The following is a 15,244-nucleotide window of genomic DNA, read 5'->3' as shown; positions in this document are numbered from 1 at the left end:
CGGCACTGGGAGTAATCCAGAGGTTATGCAGAGGAGTTGCACAGACTGAGGTCAGGATTTTTTGAGGACCTATGGCCTGGTTTCTGGTACAACTGATGTTTCACAGCTAGATATTGAGGGACATAGTTCACTGACTGGAAGTTGCTGAAGAATGTTTTTCAACAGAAAATCTGGTTTATAAATAATCTGAACCAGAAAGATTCAGGCTGGGAGCCACATGTTAGTGATGTGAGTAACAAGCAGATTCTTTGGAAAAGGACCTTCCAAGAAAAAATGATCTCTTCTTATAAGTTGACGTGTAAGAGCACATGTATAATTGATCAATGACACCAACACAATCTTGTTTCCAGGGAAGGTATTTTTTTTATAAATTAAGGAGTAAAGTTCAGCTGAATATTTTATTTAAAGACTAATTAATTATGATTCTGATTCCATCAAATTCTGTGTTATTTCTATAACTGATGTACTTGCATGTTCATTAAAATTTGGCCAGATTATTCTCCCGATGGTCATTTCTTTTGCTTTCAGTGGCGTCTATTCAGATGGAGTGAATATGTCAGATTCCCAGCCTTGTAAAATGAACCTGGTTTATTTTTTCCATTAAACCCATTGTCATGGTCATAGCGTTGCTTGCAAAAAGATACATTTTCCATGTAACTCTCTTACTGTGATGCTGGCAGAATACTTGTTTATCAATTACTTTCATAGCATGGATGTTTTTATAATTTTGCTTCCTTTGATGACTCAGGTCATGTTTGAGCGGCTTGCTCACAGCCTGAGAGGTTAGTAATGTTTCAGAGCTCTAAACAGAGGTCAGATTTCAGATATTAGCAGACTCCCTCACGATGGCTTCATTACATACAATGGTATAACTTACTGGAAATTCAACTCCATTAGTCATGCAAAATGTCTATTTGCTAAGTATAACCTATAATGGCTGCTTTGGAATGGTGATTCTATCCAAGAAATTTTACAGAAAGCAAGGGGGGGAAATTCTATTTTTATCTTTAAACTTTGTACTGAAAATCAACCAATTTGGAGCAGCTACTTTGGTTGAACTCCACTATGCATGCCATGTCACACATGTTTTCAATGTAAGAGCACATTGATGATTTGACTTCCAGATCAGCACATGTTAAGAAGGATCATTTGTTTTTGCTTAAAACTTGCCTTGAAAAGATAGATTTTCAGAATGATTACCATTGCAGTGTTGTCTAAATGTCAATTAATATGACATCCAGACAACTCTTTGTCCGGTTTTCTCTTGAAGACGGGTTTATTTGAAAAGACAATTTGCAGGCAACTGGCAGCCTTCTGAAGTTTCACATTTAGTTTGTAAAGACGGATCTGCGTAGCTTAAGAATATATCAGAGGATCCCAGCTGAAGCTGATTGTGTTCTATTTCAACATTAACATGCAAGCGATCTTTAGCAGAGCAACATACACAAAATGCTGGAGGAACCCAGCAAGTCAGACAGCGTCTATGGAAAAGAGTACAGTCAATGTTTCGGACCAAGACCCTTCACCAGGACTGGAGAAAAAAAAAGATGAGGAGTCAGAGTTAGAAGGTGGGGGGAGGGGAGGAAGAAACACAAGGTGAGAGGTGAAACCAGGAGGGGTGAAGTAAAGTGCTGGGAAACTGATTGGTGAAAGAGATACAGGGCTGGAGAAGGGGGAGTCTGATAGAAGAGGACAGAAGGCTATGGAAGAAAGAAAAGGGGGAGGAGCACCAGAGGAAGGTGGTAGGCAGAGAAGAAGATAAGGTGAGAGAGGGAAAAAGGGGAATGGTGAAGGAGGGGCACTATCAAAAATTTGAGAAATTGATATTCATGCTATCAGGTTGGAGGCTACCCTGACAGAATATAAGGTGTTGCTCCTCCAACCTGAGTGTGGCCTCATTGCAACAGTAGAGGAGGCCATAGATGGACATGTTGGAATGGGAATGGGAGGTGGAATTAAAATGGGTGGCCACTGGGAGGTCTCACTTTTTCTGGCAGACAGAGCATAGCTGCTCGGCAAAGCGGTCTCCCAATCTACGTTGGTTCTCACTGATATACAGGAGGCCACACCAGGAGCACCGGACACAGAAGGTGACCCCAACAGACTCACAGGTGAAGTGTCACCTCACCTGGAAGGACTGTTTGGGGCCCTGGATGGTAGTAAGGGAGGAGTTGTAAGGGTAGATGTAGCACTTGTTCTGCTTGCAAGGAAAATTGCCAGGAGGGAGATCATGGGGAGGGATGAATGGACAATGGAGTCGCATAGGGAGTGATCCTTGCAGAAAGCAGAAAATGGGGCAGGGAAAGATGTGCTTGGTGGTGGGATCCTGTTAGAGATGCCAGAAGTTACAGAGAATTATGTACTGGATGCGGAGGCTGGTGGGGACGTAGGTAGGGATAGGAGCAACCATAATCCTGGTGGGGTGGCCAGAGAATGAGGTGAGGGTAAACGTATACGAAATGGAAGAGATGCAGCTGAGGGCAGCATTGATGGTGGAGAAGGGGAAGTCCCTTTCTTTGAAGAAGGAAGACGTCTCCTTCATTCTGGAATGAAATGCCTCATCCTGCGAATAGATACAGCAGTGACAGAGGAATTGAGAGAATGGGATGTGTTTTTACAAGTAACAGGTTGGTGAGAGGTATAGTCCAGGTAGCTGTGAGAATCAGTGAGCTTAGAAGAGACAGTAGTAGATAAGCTGTCTCCAGAGACAGAGACAGATAGATAGGGAAAGGCAAGGGAGGTGTCAGAAATTGACCACGTAAACTTGAGGGTAGGGTGGAAGTTGGAGGCAAAGTTAATGAAGTCGATGAGCTCCACATGGGTGCAGGATTGCTGAATACTAAGCAGAGGGTGGAATCAAGCTCATTTTTAAAAATTCTTTCCCAAGTCCACAGAATAAAATCTAAAGACTGATTAAGGAAAATCTTCTGCATCTCTGAACCCTGACAAGAGGGGGCCTCCTAGATTTATTTTCACATTACCTAATTAAAAGAGTTTGTGATGCGAATATTGACTTTTTTGTCTCCTCTTATATATCCTTCACATAGCAGGGTTTTCTTTCCTGCCTTTAGAGATTACATGCACAAAGCACCTGGGATGGCAGTGTTCTCCAGTTGGACCTACCTGTAGATGTGCAGTCCAAAAACTGATTTGGGAAAGACGAAACAAGAATTGCAGAAAGACATGTGCAAAGCAACAGAAGTTTTTAATCCACCCATCAGCTGCTGCATTTTCTGTCAAAGCTCCTCCCTTATCAGTGAATCCTGGATTTCTGAATCCTTCTATGAAGGATAAGGAGGAAAGGTGATGACATCCCAGCTTAAACCTTACAAAGATTGATCAAGTGCTTCCTCTGCTCTCAATCACATTTGGCCTAGTTTAACATAAAGTAATATAGTGCAACTGCTTTACTCTAACCTGTTTTGTCCTTCCTTCTTTTTCACACCTTCTCACAGGCCTGGAATCTTAAGACTATACATTTAATCAGAATCAGAATCAGGTTTATTATCACCGGCATATGTTTTGAAATTTGTTAACTTAGCAGCAGCAGAACATGATAATACTGAAAGAAAAAGATATGAATAAGTAAATCAATTACAGTAAATATATATGTATATTGAATAGATTGCAAAAACAGAAATAAAATGTACTAAAAAAGTGAGGTAGTTAGTGTCCAAGGGTTCAATGTCCATTTAGGAATCAGATGGCAGAGGGAAAGAAGCTGTTCCTCATTCTCTGAGTGTGTGCCTTCAGGCTTCTGTACCTCCTACCTGATGGTAACAGTGAGAAGAGGGCATGCCCTGGGTGATGGGGGTCCTTAATAACGGATGTCGTCTTTCTGAGGCACTGCTCCTTGAAGATATCTTGAATACTACGGAGGCTAGTACCCAAGATGAAAGTGACTAATTTTACAGCTTTCTGCAGCTTCTTTCTGTGCTGAGCAATAGCCCCTCCGTGCGCCCCCCCCCCACACCAGACAGTGATGCACCCTGTCAGAATGCTCTCCACAGTACATCTATAGAAGTTTTCAAGTGTTTTTGGTGACGAACGAAATCTCCTCAAACTCCTATTGAAATATAGCCGCTGTCTTTATAACTGCATCAATATGTTGGGACCAGGTTAGATCCTCAGAGATCTTGACAGCCAGGAATTTGAAATTGGTCACTCTCTCCACTTCTGATCTCTCTACAAGGACTGGTTCATGTTTCCTCGTTTTACCTTTCCTGAAGTCCACAATCGGCTCTTTCGACTTACTGACATTGAGTGCAAGGTAAATGAGAATTACTTGCCATGATCTATGTTGATAATGTGTACTCAGTGAAATCCTTTGGATTTGATGTGCACAGAAACAGTCTGCAGGGAAATGGCAAAGAGGCTTTGGGAATTTTTTTTTATTTCTGATTTTTTATTGCAACACCAATAAATTACATTCAATACAACCAGTTGCCAATTACATTTTGACTGTTTATCCCAGCCACGTCCCAACCCTCATCACCATCCCCCTCCACTCCTCTCTCCCCTCCACCAACCAACTGAATAGTAGTGCATACACAGACAAAGCATTCCTATTTTAACAAAAGATCTTTAAAATTAGATATCAAATTTGTCCACATTAAGAACGCTTGTAGGGAGAGTTTAATCCCCTAACATTAAATGATACAATAGTAATATTTTCTAATTTATCTGTGTTGCTCATCTTCCCCTGGATCTGTTGTTGTAAGTTGGTGGTGGAGCTCTGAGTTACCCCCTTCCCACCCACCCCTCCCATCACCCCTCCCATTCAACCTTTTACTTTGTAACATCTGTAGTGTCACTTAGCAATGTCAGACACTGAACAATAACTGCCCCCCTCTAGCACCAACAAATTAGAAAGGCAAAGCAGTTCTCATAGACAATCATATCAAAGAGACAAGAAAAAAGAAACCTGGACAAACCCGTTAACCTATATAATTAAAACCATTCCCATCTTAAATATAATATACCACATAATCAAGACCCCAACAGCTCTCTTGCGAGAAACTGTTGCTTTAATAGACCGTCGCTTAGCGATGGAGTCAGTGACGTCTTATCTCGCGCCCAGGAATGTAAACAAGTTTACTGGAGACATAACCCAAAATGAACATGTACAACTAAAGTTATTCAGAATCAGAACAAACTGCTGTTTTTCAGCTTCATTCTTGATGAAGTATGACATTTGGGTATATTGAATATCACCTTAGAAAGTAAAAGGTAAAAAGTATAAATCTAGGCAGACTTGTATCACCTTACCATGTTATCCTTGTACTAACAAGTTAACTGAGCCATTACCTTAAAACTCTGACCTGCAATACTCAGAGACAAATTGGCTCCTTAATTAACTAAATACAAAAGTGCAACAAATGACTTTCCAATAAAAGAATCACCAGAAAACTTCACACCTAGGACGTTGGTTTTGGAAAATTTAACTATAATACCTCATACTATACCAAGCGTTCCATATTTCTGTCCTCAGAATTATTCTTGACAAGTACTGCATCTGAATTTAATAGGTAAAATGTGCCCTTCTTAACCTGATGGAACTACAAACGTAGATAGATTGAATGTGTGAATGTGATCTATGGTCTTAATAAGACCATAAGTCAAAGGAGCAGAAGTTGGCCATTCCGCCCATCGAGTCTGCTCTGCCATTTTATCATGAGCTGATCCATTCTCCTATTTAGACCTTCTCACCATAACCTTTGATGCCCTGGCTACTCAGATACCCATCAATCTCTGCCTTAAATACACCCAATGACTTGGCCTCCACTGCTGCCCATGGCAACAAATTCCATAGATTCACCACCCTTTGGCTAAAAAAATTTCTTCGCATTTCTGTTTTGAATGGGTGCCCTTCAATCCTTAAGTCATGCCCTCTCGTACTAGACTCCCCCATCATGGGGAACAACTTTGCCGCATCCACTCTGTCCATGCCTTTCAACATTCGAAATGTTTCTATGAGGTCCCCCCTCATTCTTCTCAACTCCAAGGAATACAGTCCAAGAGCAGACAAACATTCCTCATATGTTAACCCTCTCATTCCCAGAATCATTCTAGTGAATCTTCTCTGTACCCTCTCCAACGTCAGCACATCCTTTCTTAAATAAGGAGACCAGAACTGTCCACAGTACTCCAAGTGAGGTCTTACCAGTGCCTTATAGAGCCTCAACATCACATCCCTGCTCCTATACTCTATTCCTCTAGAAATGAATGCCAACATTGCATTGGCCTTCTTCACTACCGACTCAACCTGGAGGTTAACCTTAAGGGTATCCTGTACGAGGACTCCCAAGTCCCGTTGCATCTCAGAACTTTGAATTCTTTCCCATTTAAATAATAGTCTGCCAGTTTATTTCTTCTGCCAAAGCGCATAACCATCCACTTTCCAACATTGTATTTCATTTGCCACTTCTTTGCTAATAGTCAATACTAATCTTGATAATGGTGATAATTATTTCAGGGTTATCATAAAAACCAAGCTTATTTATTGATATCCTTCAGGGAAACAAAGCTGCTACAGAAGAAAAGGCGTACCCCTGTGAAGCCTCCACTGTGTCAAAGTCCTCATGACATCAAGTAAACTATGATAAGGAGCCCTGCTTCTGATTATCCATATCTTTCTCTACCAGAACAGAGACAAACTTTGTCAATTCATTCGAAGATTAAGAAACCCCCAAGGTCACTGGATGTAGCAAAGGGTGTGGGACCACAAAACATCACAAATATTGTGCCTAAGACTTACACTCCAGAAATGCCAACATCCCTGGCCAAGCTGTTCCAGTGAAGATACATCACTATGTACTAGGTCATATGGGAAATTGCCCAAGTCACTAAAGAAAGAATAATTACTGGCTGGGCAATCTACTCTCAATGATCATTCCTGGCGAACGTGAACTGCAATTTGAAGAAAGTCTGAGCAGATAAATGGTAAAATTGGAGGAACGTTTATTGGGCTTGGTGGTGTGTTAGAGCTTATCAAATGTTGCCTGTGGATGTTCAAGCATCTCTGGGGTGGATTCGATATTTGTACCTAAGAAAATTTTAATTTGTTAATGTGTCTGCATGGTTCCACTGGATTTACTGATTGCATGATAATGTTTAAATGTCTTGCATCCTGAGGATTTCTGGCATTGTGATATGTTCATTTTTAAGACCAAGTTTGAAGTTTGAAAAAAAAAGCACGGTCCATTAAAATTGAATGCTTCTGCCTACAGGCACACAGTTCTTTCATCTAGACTGCTTCTCATTTCCACTGGCTTCAGTGTGGTTGAATTGTGTGAGAAAACAAGATGTGCTGAGGATTTGTGCTTATTCCATCGCATTTCTGTGGCCTGATTTCAAGGCTTTTTATTCCTATGGATTATTGTAAATGAAGTAATGATTTTTTTTTTCTCTCTGAAGTCCCTGACTTTCAGTGGGATCAGAAGATTAAAGTCACTTGTGTTGTCTATTGATGTTACTGAACTTAGCAAAAACTTGTTCTCAAAGCATCCACTTCTCCTGTGAACAAAAGACAGCAATGGGTCTGGTGTGGCATTCGTCAAGTGTTCATTCTGTTGCAGCAGAAGCCAGGTGCCCAAATGGTTTGGCTGATCTGGAGTTTTTCTGGCACCCACACTTGAAACTACCACTAAATCTATTTCCTCTGTCAATTCCAGATCAAATGCTGACTTCAGGCCAGCTTCCCTTGTTAGAATGCAGAACTCCAAGGTTGTGGGTGAAGATCGTGGTGTAGTTAATGTCTCAGAAGATATCACCTCTGACCTCCATGGCCAAGGCAGTCAGTGCTGTAGCAACATTGCAAATCTCAGAAGAGAGATTTCAATATGGACTTGTGGGCTAACGCTGACTGTGTGGTCATGACTGAACGAAAGAGATATGCATCCAGACTGCTGCCGTGAGATATAAAGAGGTACTAAAACAGGGAATGGCAGGAAAATCTATGTGAGGTTAAAGCATGTTCGCCTCAGGATTTTGAAAGTGGCCAAGGATAAAAACACATGGATATGGTTCATTAGAAAGTGGAGCTTTGCCTCTCATTGCCAGATCTTGGAACATAAAGATCACAGATCCATCTATTTACCATAAAACACTGCCGTAGAGATTGCCTGCATAAGTCAATGTAATAATGAACTACTTGCCTGGTTTCTGGTGAATGTATGTGTGTAGCTATATATGTGTAATTACCTTGTATAAAAGTATGTATGTGAAATACAGGGAGTGCGAGAGAGCAGCTGGCTCACTGAGTGACAGCATGCATACGTATTACAGACTGCTGATGTTTACCAGATGTTTCCGAGAGTCAAGGCAAGTTTAAAGCGAGCCCCTGCAGTTGGACACTTAAGCAGTCTCTGAGAGACCCCCAGACTCTCCAGATCTACACTCTGTTCTCATATATCACCACCAAGAAGCTGCTTTAGTTCAAGCTCGGTTACTAATTGATCCCTTGGGAAAATGCAGGGGAGAACTCTGATCTTGCTGATATTTTCCACCAATGTTTGTGTAACTGCACTTTCTAAACGGAATAAAGGTAAGAGCAGTGGGGTATAATAAAAAAGGATGATTTGATTAAGGAAAGGTTCTGAGTAAATTTCTATAAATGTAATGCAAGTATACTGAAGAGCTGTGTTTGCGTTTAAAGTCTGAAGTTATTGGGAATGGAATTTGGCTATGCTCTGAGCACAAAGCCAGCATTAGCAAATTGGCAATCCACTTTTCATCTGCTGAGCATCAATTAGAATTTAAACCATATTAATAATGTCTTATTGTTTGTTTTGCTTCTCCATCAAGGTAAATGTCACATGATTGGGATTAGCTATAATGTTTCTGTGAGCTTGTTCATGTGTGTGAACAAATTAATGCCTGCTTGCTTGACTTTATGCTGGTGCATGACTGCACGTGTTGTCCTGTTGATGACTGTTTCTGGTATTTACATAGCTTGCGTACCTGAGTGCACACCAGCTTTTTCACCCTTTTTGCAGAAAAAGTGTGACTCTGAACAAGCTTCAATTCCGGGCCAATGGATCTTTTATTAAAATTGAATGTTTGCTTCATGCAGAGAGTATCAGAAGTTTTCTATCAATTCCATTGATAGGGTGTGAGTCTGCCCCCGGCTGCCGTGCTTCATGTCTGCAAACTGTGCGGGAATTTGCCCCGCTAATATGATGAACTGAATACTGAGGCTTTGGGCCTGCTCTGGGCTGCTCCGGGATTTGGGTCTAAGGGATCAATTTGGTCGGAATGCTGCTGTTGTTGCTTGATTCTACTGTTTGTATGATTTGTTTAGCGCTTTTTTTCTCTCTTTTGCTGTGGGCGCTGGGGGTTGGTCTTATATTTGTTTAATTGGGTTATTTTGGGTTCCTTGCTTTGCGACTGCCTGTAGGCAAACAAGTATCAAGGCTGTATAATTTATACATTTTTTGTTAATAGACCTTTGAATATTTTAAAAGCAATAAAGGGTTGGGTGAACCACTCTGCTGTCTGTTCTGCATGTGTAATTAATCCAATAAAAGATGACTGTTCATGAGTTTACAAACTATCTTCTGTACTATACTGGGTCTACAATATCACATTAAAACATTTGTTAAGTTCAAAGTAGATAAGACATCTTCTTCAGATTTCATTCAAAACACACCAGCTGGTTTCTGTTGAAGGGCTTCATCAGAAGAAGGGTTTCACCAGCTTTCTTCAGTAAAGATTTAAGACTAACAGCAAGATCAAACAGTTAATTGTGTTATACATACATTAGCAGCCCCAGAGAAGATGTTGTGGGCATGTGTTGTGTTATCTTTCGTGGGGACCTGCCATATTTCCAGGCAAGGATGACAGTCATGTAACAGTGAATCATCACTGCAATGGGTATCAGATCTCAGTTGGGAGCTCTGCCACAGTGTCCTGCTATGAGGCAAAACTTCCGTCACGTCAATCCTTCACCACAACATGGAGATTTTAGTCATCTTTATTTTAAAAAATCTGACTAGGATTTTCACCTTTACTCGCTATCTTTTAAACTGTAACTTTTTCATTTGTTCCAGCATTTTGAAATGATATAAACTGCCCTTTTCTGTCACTAGTTTCTGGAAGCAACTAATATTGCACAATCCTGGTTTAAAAAAGTTCCTGATGAAAACAGACGCTGTTAAATTGTCTGCCAGATGGCTGTCCTTGTCACTGTGTGGACAGCACATTGACCCTCTCACCAGGCACAAATGCCTGAGGCAAACAGGAATGTGAGTGGGAAGGCAGCAGAATTCAATGGGTGCATCTCATTTGAATCCTGCCACTCAGATACCCAGTGGAAAGGGGCAATGGAGAAGCAAGAGATTGAGTGCCTCAGAGTTTATTTACCAGCAGGGAAAGAATATTTAACATGGTGCATCAAGAAATGAGGGAGTTTGCAAGAATTCATTATTGTGCACGGAAGGTTATCGTGGGGCTCAAAGGGGCACCTCCACTCACAAGAACCTACCAAGGACAGGTTCCATAAAGATTGTTGCTGTCTTACTGATAATTTTATAAGACCACAAGACATTGGATCGGCCCATCGAGTCTGCTCTGCTACTCTATTATGGGTGATTTATTATCCCCCACAACCCCATTCTCCTGCCTTCTCCCTGTAACCATAAGACATACAGTTGAAGTCAGAAGTTTACATACACCTTAGCCAAATACACTTAAACTCAGTTTTTCACAATTCCTGACATTCCGAAACAGCTTCTCCCTAGTAATAGCAACTAAACTCACTTCTGCCCCGACACTTTTGAATTCCTGGTGTGCTCCTAGTGTCCTCTGCAGTGAAGGCTGATTTAAAATACCTATTAAGTTCATCTGCCATTTCTTTATCTCCCGTTACTACCTCTCCAGTGTCATTTTCCAGCAGTCCGATATCCCTCTTGCCTCTCTTTTACACTTTATATATCCAAAAAAGTTTTGTATATCCTTTTCTACATCCTGGAGGTGCGTCCTTAGAGAAGGACCACATAGTGTCCACGGGTATCTGAGGAGGAAGACCTCAGCTCTGGAGAGAATTAAAATTCCAGCCAGTCTTATACATTAGAGAATCCCACATTTATTTTTTTTAATAAGTCAGTGGTTTTACATTTGCAACAGAACTTTGTCGTGGTCGGTTTTGTTCTTAGCAATAGATTTAAGTTATTACAGAAATCTTTAATAAAAAGCTAGACCCATTAATAATAATCCTGAAATGAGCAGATCGTTATGAAAATTCTGTTTTATTAATGTTCTTCGGAAAAGAAGTGCTCCTTTTAACAGCCTGGTTCAAACATGACTCCAGACCAGCAATGGGGTTGGTTTTTAACTCCCCCTGCAATAGCTTGTGGATGGAGAATACAAAGACAGGTCTTGGCCAGAGATGTTGACGATTTATTCACTTCCATAGATACTGTCTGGCCCGCTGAGTTCCTCCAGCATTTTGTGTGTGTTGCTTTGGATTTCCAGCAACACCAGAATTTCCTATGTTTATGATGAGTACTACGGTTGCCCATGACATCAGCATCTCATGAATGAATAAGACAACTTGTAGTTTTCTAAAGCACGTGAAATGGAATTAAAATAATGAATTCAGGACGTCCTGCATGATTATGCCTAGTTGGAGTCATGTAAGAACATATCGACATAAAGTCATGAGGAGTACATCAGGGTGGATGCACTCTTTTTCCCAGAGTCGGGGAATCAAGAACTAGAAAACATAGGGAAGACTTTGCAAGAACTTAAGGTGCAACTTTTTTACACAGAGTGTGGTATCTGAGACGAGAGGACTTGGTGAGGATGGTAAGGACCCAAGTGCTGGAGTATCTGAGAGCAGACTTGAGACACAAATTTGAGACTGAGATGAGAGCTGGGTTCCTGACTAGATGTTAGACGAGAATCCAAACGAAGCAAAAATTCAAAAACACAATCGCAGACTGATCTAAAGTTGAGTTGACGATTGAGCACTGAAAGCTGAGGTGCTCTTTATGTATTAAAGTTCTGGCACCAAAACACGGCTGTCAATGTGCGGAGATGGCCTGAATCTTTAAAGGGGCCACACCAACTATCCGTACTCCGGAGAATCGGAGCGTCTTAAACCCCAGAAGCTGGCACAGTCGGGTGCGAACTGTAACAAGTATCTTTGTAGAACAAGCTGCCAGAGGAAGTGGTTGAGGCAGATAGTGTAACAACTTTTACAAGACAGCTGGACGGGCACATGGATAAGCAAGGTTTAGAAGGTTAAGGGGCCAAATGCTGGTAAATGGGACTAGATTAGATGGGCAACCTGGTCAACATGGATCAGATGGGCTGAAAGGCCTGTTCCCATACTGTATGACTGGATGGCTCTTTGCTATCTGCAATAATTGTTTTCAGACTTAAAAGTTATGCATAATGCATAAAAACACCGTGGTCTATGAATTTCTGCCTCACTGTTCCTCTGTTGCATTGTTTCCTTCTGAATAAATCTAGCATCTGTATCTTATTCCAAAGAGCGCTGTGGGTAATAATCATACTGGAAGAAACTTGGCCTGACAACAGTATGTTATTACTCTGTACCTTTGTCTATTTTTGTATATAATACAAAGAAAATAAAACTATCTTTGTTATTTCCAACAGTGGCAAGTACTTTATAATGGCCAGACACTGATGCTAAAATAATGGCCAAGTTAATAGTGCTTTCTTAGATATACAACACCTACAAATATGAACAAGAGAAACACTACAGATGCTGGAAATCCAAAGCTACACACACAAAATGCTGGAGGAACTCAGCGGGCCAGGCAGCAACTATGGAAAAGAATAAACAGTCGATGTTTCAGGCTGAGACTCTTCTTCAGGACTGGGAGGGAAAGGGGAAGACTCCAGAATAAAAAGGTGGGAGGAGGGGGAAGAGGACAGCTGGAAGGTCATAGGTGAAGACAGGTGAATAGGAAAGGTAAAGGGAGTCTGATAGGAGAGGAGTGTGGATCATAGGAGCAGGGGAAGAAGGAAGGGACTGGGGGGGGGGGGCAAAATGATAGGCAAGTGACAAGAGGTAAAAGACCAGAGAGGGGAATATAAGAAAAGGGGTGGGGTGTGGGTAGGAAAAAAACTTTTACCGGAAGGACAAATCGATATTCATGCCAACAGGTTGGAATATAAAGTCACGGTATATCTATCTACAAATGTGGATAGATATACAGTTGATTAATATTTTCTTATGACATAGAAGGTGGTCATTGTGCTCCCCAAGCAATCCCATCAAACCTATCCCCACAGTTGTTTCCTTGTAAACTACTCTGTTAAATATACAAAACTCAAAATTTCTATACAAGTTGTGCTAGTTCACCATCAGTTTCACAGAAATAGGAGTTTTCTGCCTGTTTCATTATCAGAAGTAATGGCATGCATATCTCTTAAAATGTAGCCACTATTATCATCATTGTCATATGACTGCACTAGAGGCCAGGCAGAGGCACAATTTATCTAATTATAAATTACTTATCACCAGGTTCAGCAAAAGCAGTTGGGCCAGAAGCATCACAAATGGTGCAGTGAGCACTTAGAGCAATTAGGGACAGTGTTTGCTCTGCCTGTTGTCATTCCTTGGTTGCACAAGAGATTTTTATCCCATCAACTGGCATCCTCTTAAACTTGAAAATCACGACCATTATCCATTTTCTACTTCATTTTCCCTGAGGCTGCTGATTTGTAACACTTGGAAAATTAACAAACAAATAAACTAAATTATGGAAAAACTATAATCCTTTACTTTGTATGCTGATCGTTTGAATTTCTAATCACAATTAACTACAGAGCAGGAAAGTTCAAAGTCCAAAATAAACATATTATCAAAGTCCATACAGGACTCCATATATAACTGAGATTTGTTTTCTTGTGGGCACACTCAGTAAATCTAAGAACCATAATAGAATCAATGAAAGACTGCACCTAACAAGGTGATCAACAAACCAATGTGCAAAAGACAAGAAACTGCACAAATACAAAAGAGAAAAAATAATAATAAATAAATAAGCAAAAAATATCTAGAACATCAGATGAAGAGATCGTGAGCGTGAGCCCATGGGTTGCTGGGGTGAATGAAGTTACCCCATCTGGTTCAAGAGCCTGATGGTTGAGGGGTAGTAACTATTCCTGAACTTGGTGGTGTGAGTCCTGAGACTCGTGTGCCTTCTTCCTGATGGCGGCAGTGAGAAGAGAGGTGGTGACGGGGGTCTCTGATGATGGATGCTGCTTTCCTGTGACAACGCTCTGAGTAGATGTGCTCAATGGTAAGGAGAGCTTTACGCATGCTGGACTGAGCTGTATCCATTACTTTTCGTAGGACTTTCTGTTCAAGGGCATTGGTGCTTCCATACCAGGCGGTATTGCAGCCAGTCAATATACTCTCCAACACATGCAGTATATAGAAGTTTGTCAAATGTTTAGATGCCATGCCGAATCCTCACAAACCTCGAAGGAAGTAGAGATGCTCCAGTGCCTTCTTTATCATTGCACTCACATGCTGGGCCCAGGAGAGATCCTCCGAAATGATAACACTGAGGAATTTAAAGCAGCTGATCCTCTCCACCTCTGATCCTTTGATAAGGACTGGCTCATGGACCTCCAGACTTTCTGTTGTTAATAATCAGCTCCTTGGTCTCACTGACACTGATCGAGAGGTTGTTGTTGTGGCACCACTCAGCCAGATTTTCAGTCTCCCTCCTATGCGCTGATTTGTCACCACCTTTGACTCGGCCTGTGACAGTGGTGTCATCAATAAACTTAAATACGGCACTGGAGCTGTGCTTAGCCTCATAGTCATAAGTATAAAGCGAATAGAGCAGGGGGCTAGGTACACAGTCTTGTGGTGCACCATTGTTGATGTAGATGGTGGAGGAGATATTGTTGCCAATTCAAACTCACTGGCCTCTGCATGTGAGGAGATCAAGGATCTAATTGCACGAGGAGGTATTGAGGCCAAAGTCTTGAAGCTTATTGATTAGTTCTGACAGGATGAGGGTTTTGAATTATGAGTTGTAGTCAATGAAGAACATCCAGATGTGTGCATCTTCACTGTCCAGGTGTGCCAGAATTGAACGAAGAGCCAATGGAATGGCATCTGCTGTAGACCTGTTGTGACAGAAAGCAAACTGGAGTAGATCCAAGTCAATTCTCATGCAGGAGTTGATATGCTGCATCAACAACTTCTGAGAACACTTCATCACTGTGGATGTAAAGTGCTACTGGATGCTAGTCA

General features: G+C 41.3%; 1 protein-coding gene across 2 annotated transcripts in view; it reads left to right on the top strand.

Moving 5' to 3' along the window:
* The first annotated feature begins 6,726 nt into the window (after positions 1–6,726).
* Positions 6,727–15,244, top strand: part of LOC140203343 (protein FAM180A-like) — a 43,005-nt gene continuing 34,487 nt past the window's right edge. Inside the window, exons 1-2 of one of the 2 annotated variants that reach the window (XM_072269375.1) lie at positions 6,727–6,942; positions 7,674–8,545. In XM_072269375.1, the coding sequence (XP_072125476.1) occupies positions 8,470–8,545 (76 nt within the window). In that variant the 5' untranslated portion in view covers positions 6,727–6,942; positions 7,674–8,469. Of the gene's footprint in view, positions 7,042–7,673; positions 8,546–15,244 lie in introns of both variants that reach the window. The other variant, XM_072269374.1, reaches the window with a different exon arrangement.

This window comes from Mobula birostris, chromosome 9 (assembly GCF_030028105.1).
Source record: "Mobula birostris isolate sMobBir1 chromosome 9, sMobBir1.hap1, whole genome shotgun sequence".
In the NCBI taxonomy this organism is placed as follows: domain Eukaryota; kingdom Metazoa; phylum Chordata; class Chondrichthyes; order Myliobatiformes; family Myliobatidae; genus Mobula; species Mobula birostris.
This window is presented reverse-complemented; position numbering and strand designations above follow the sequence as displayed.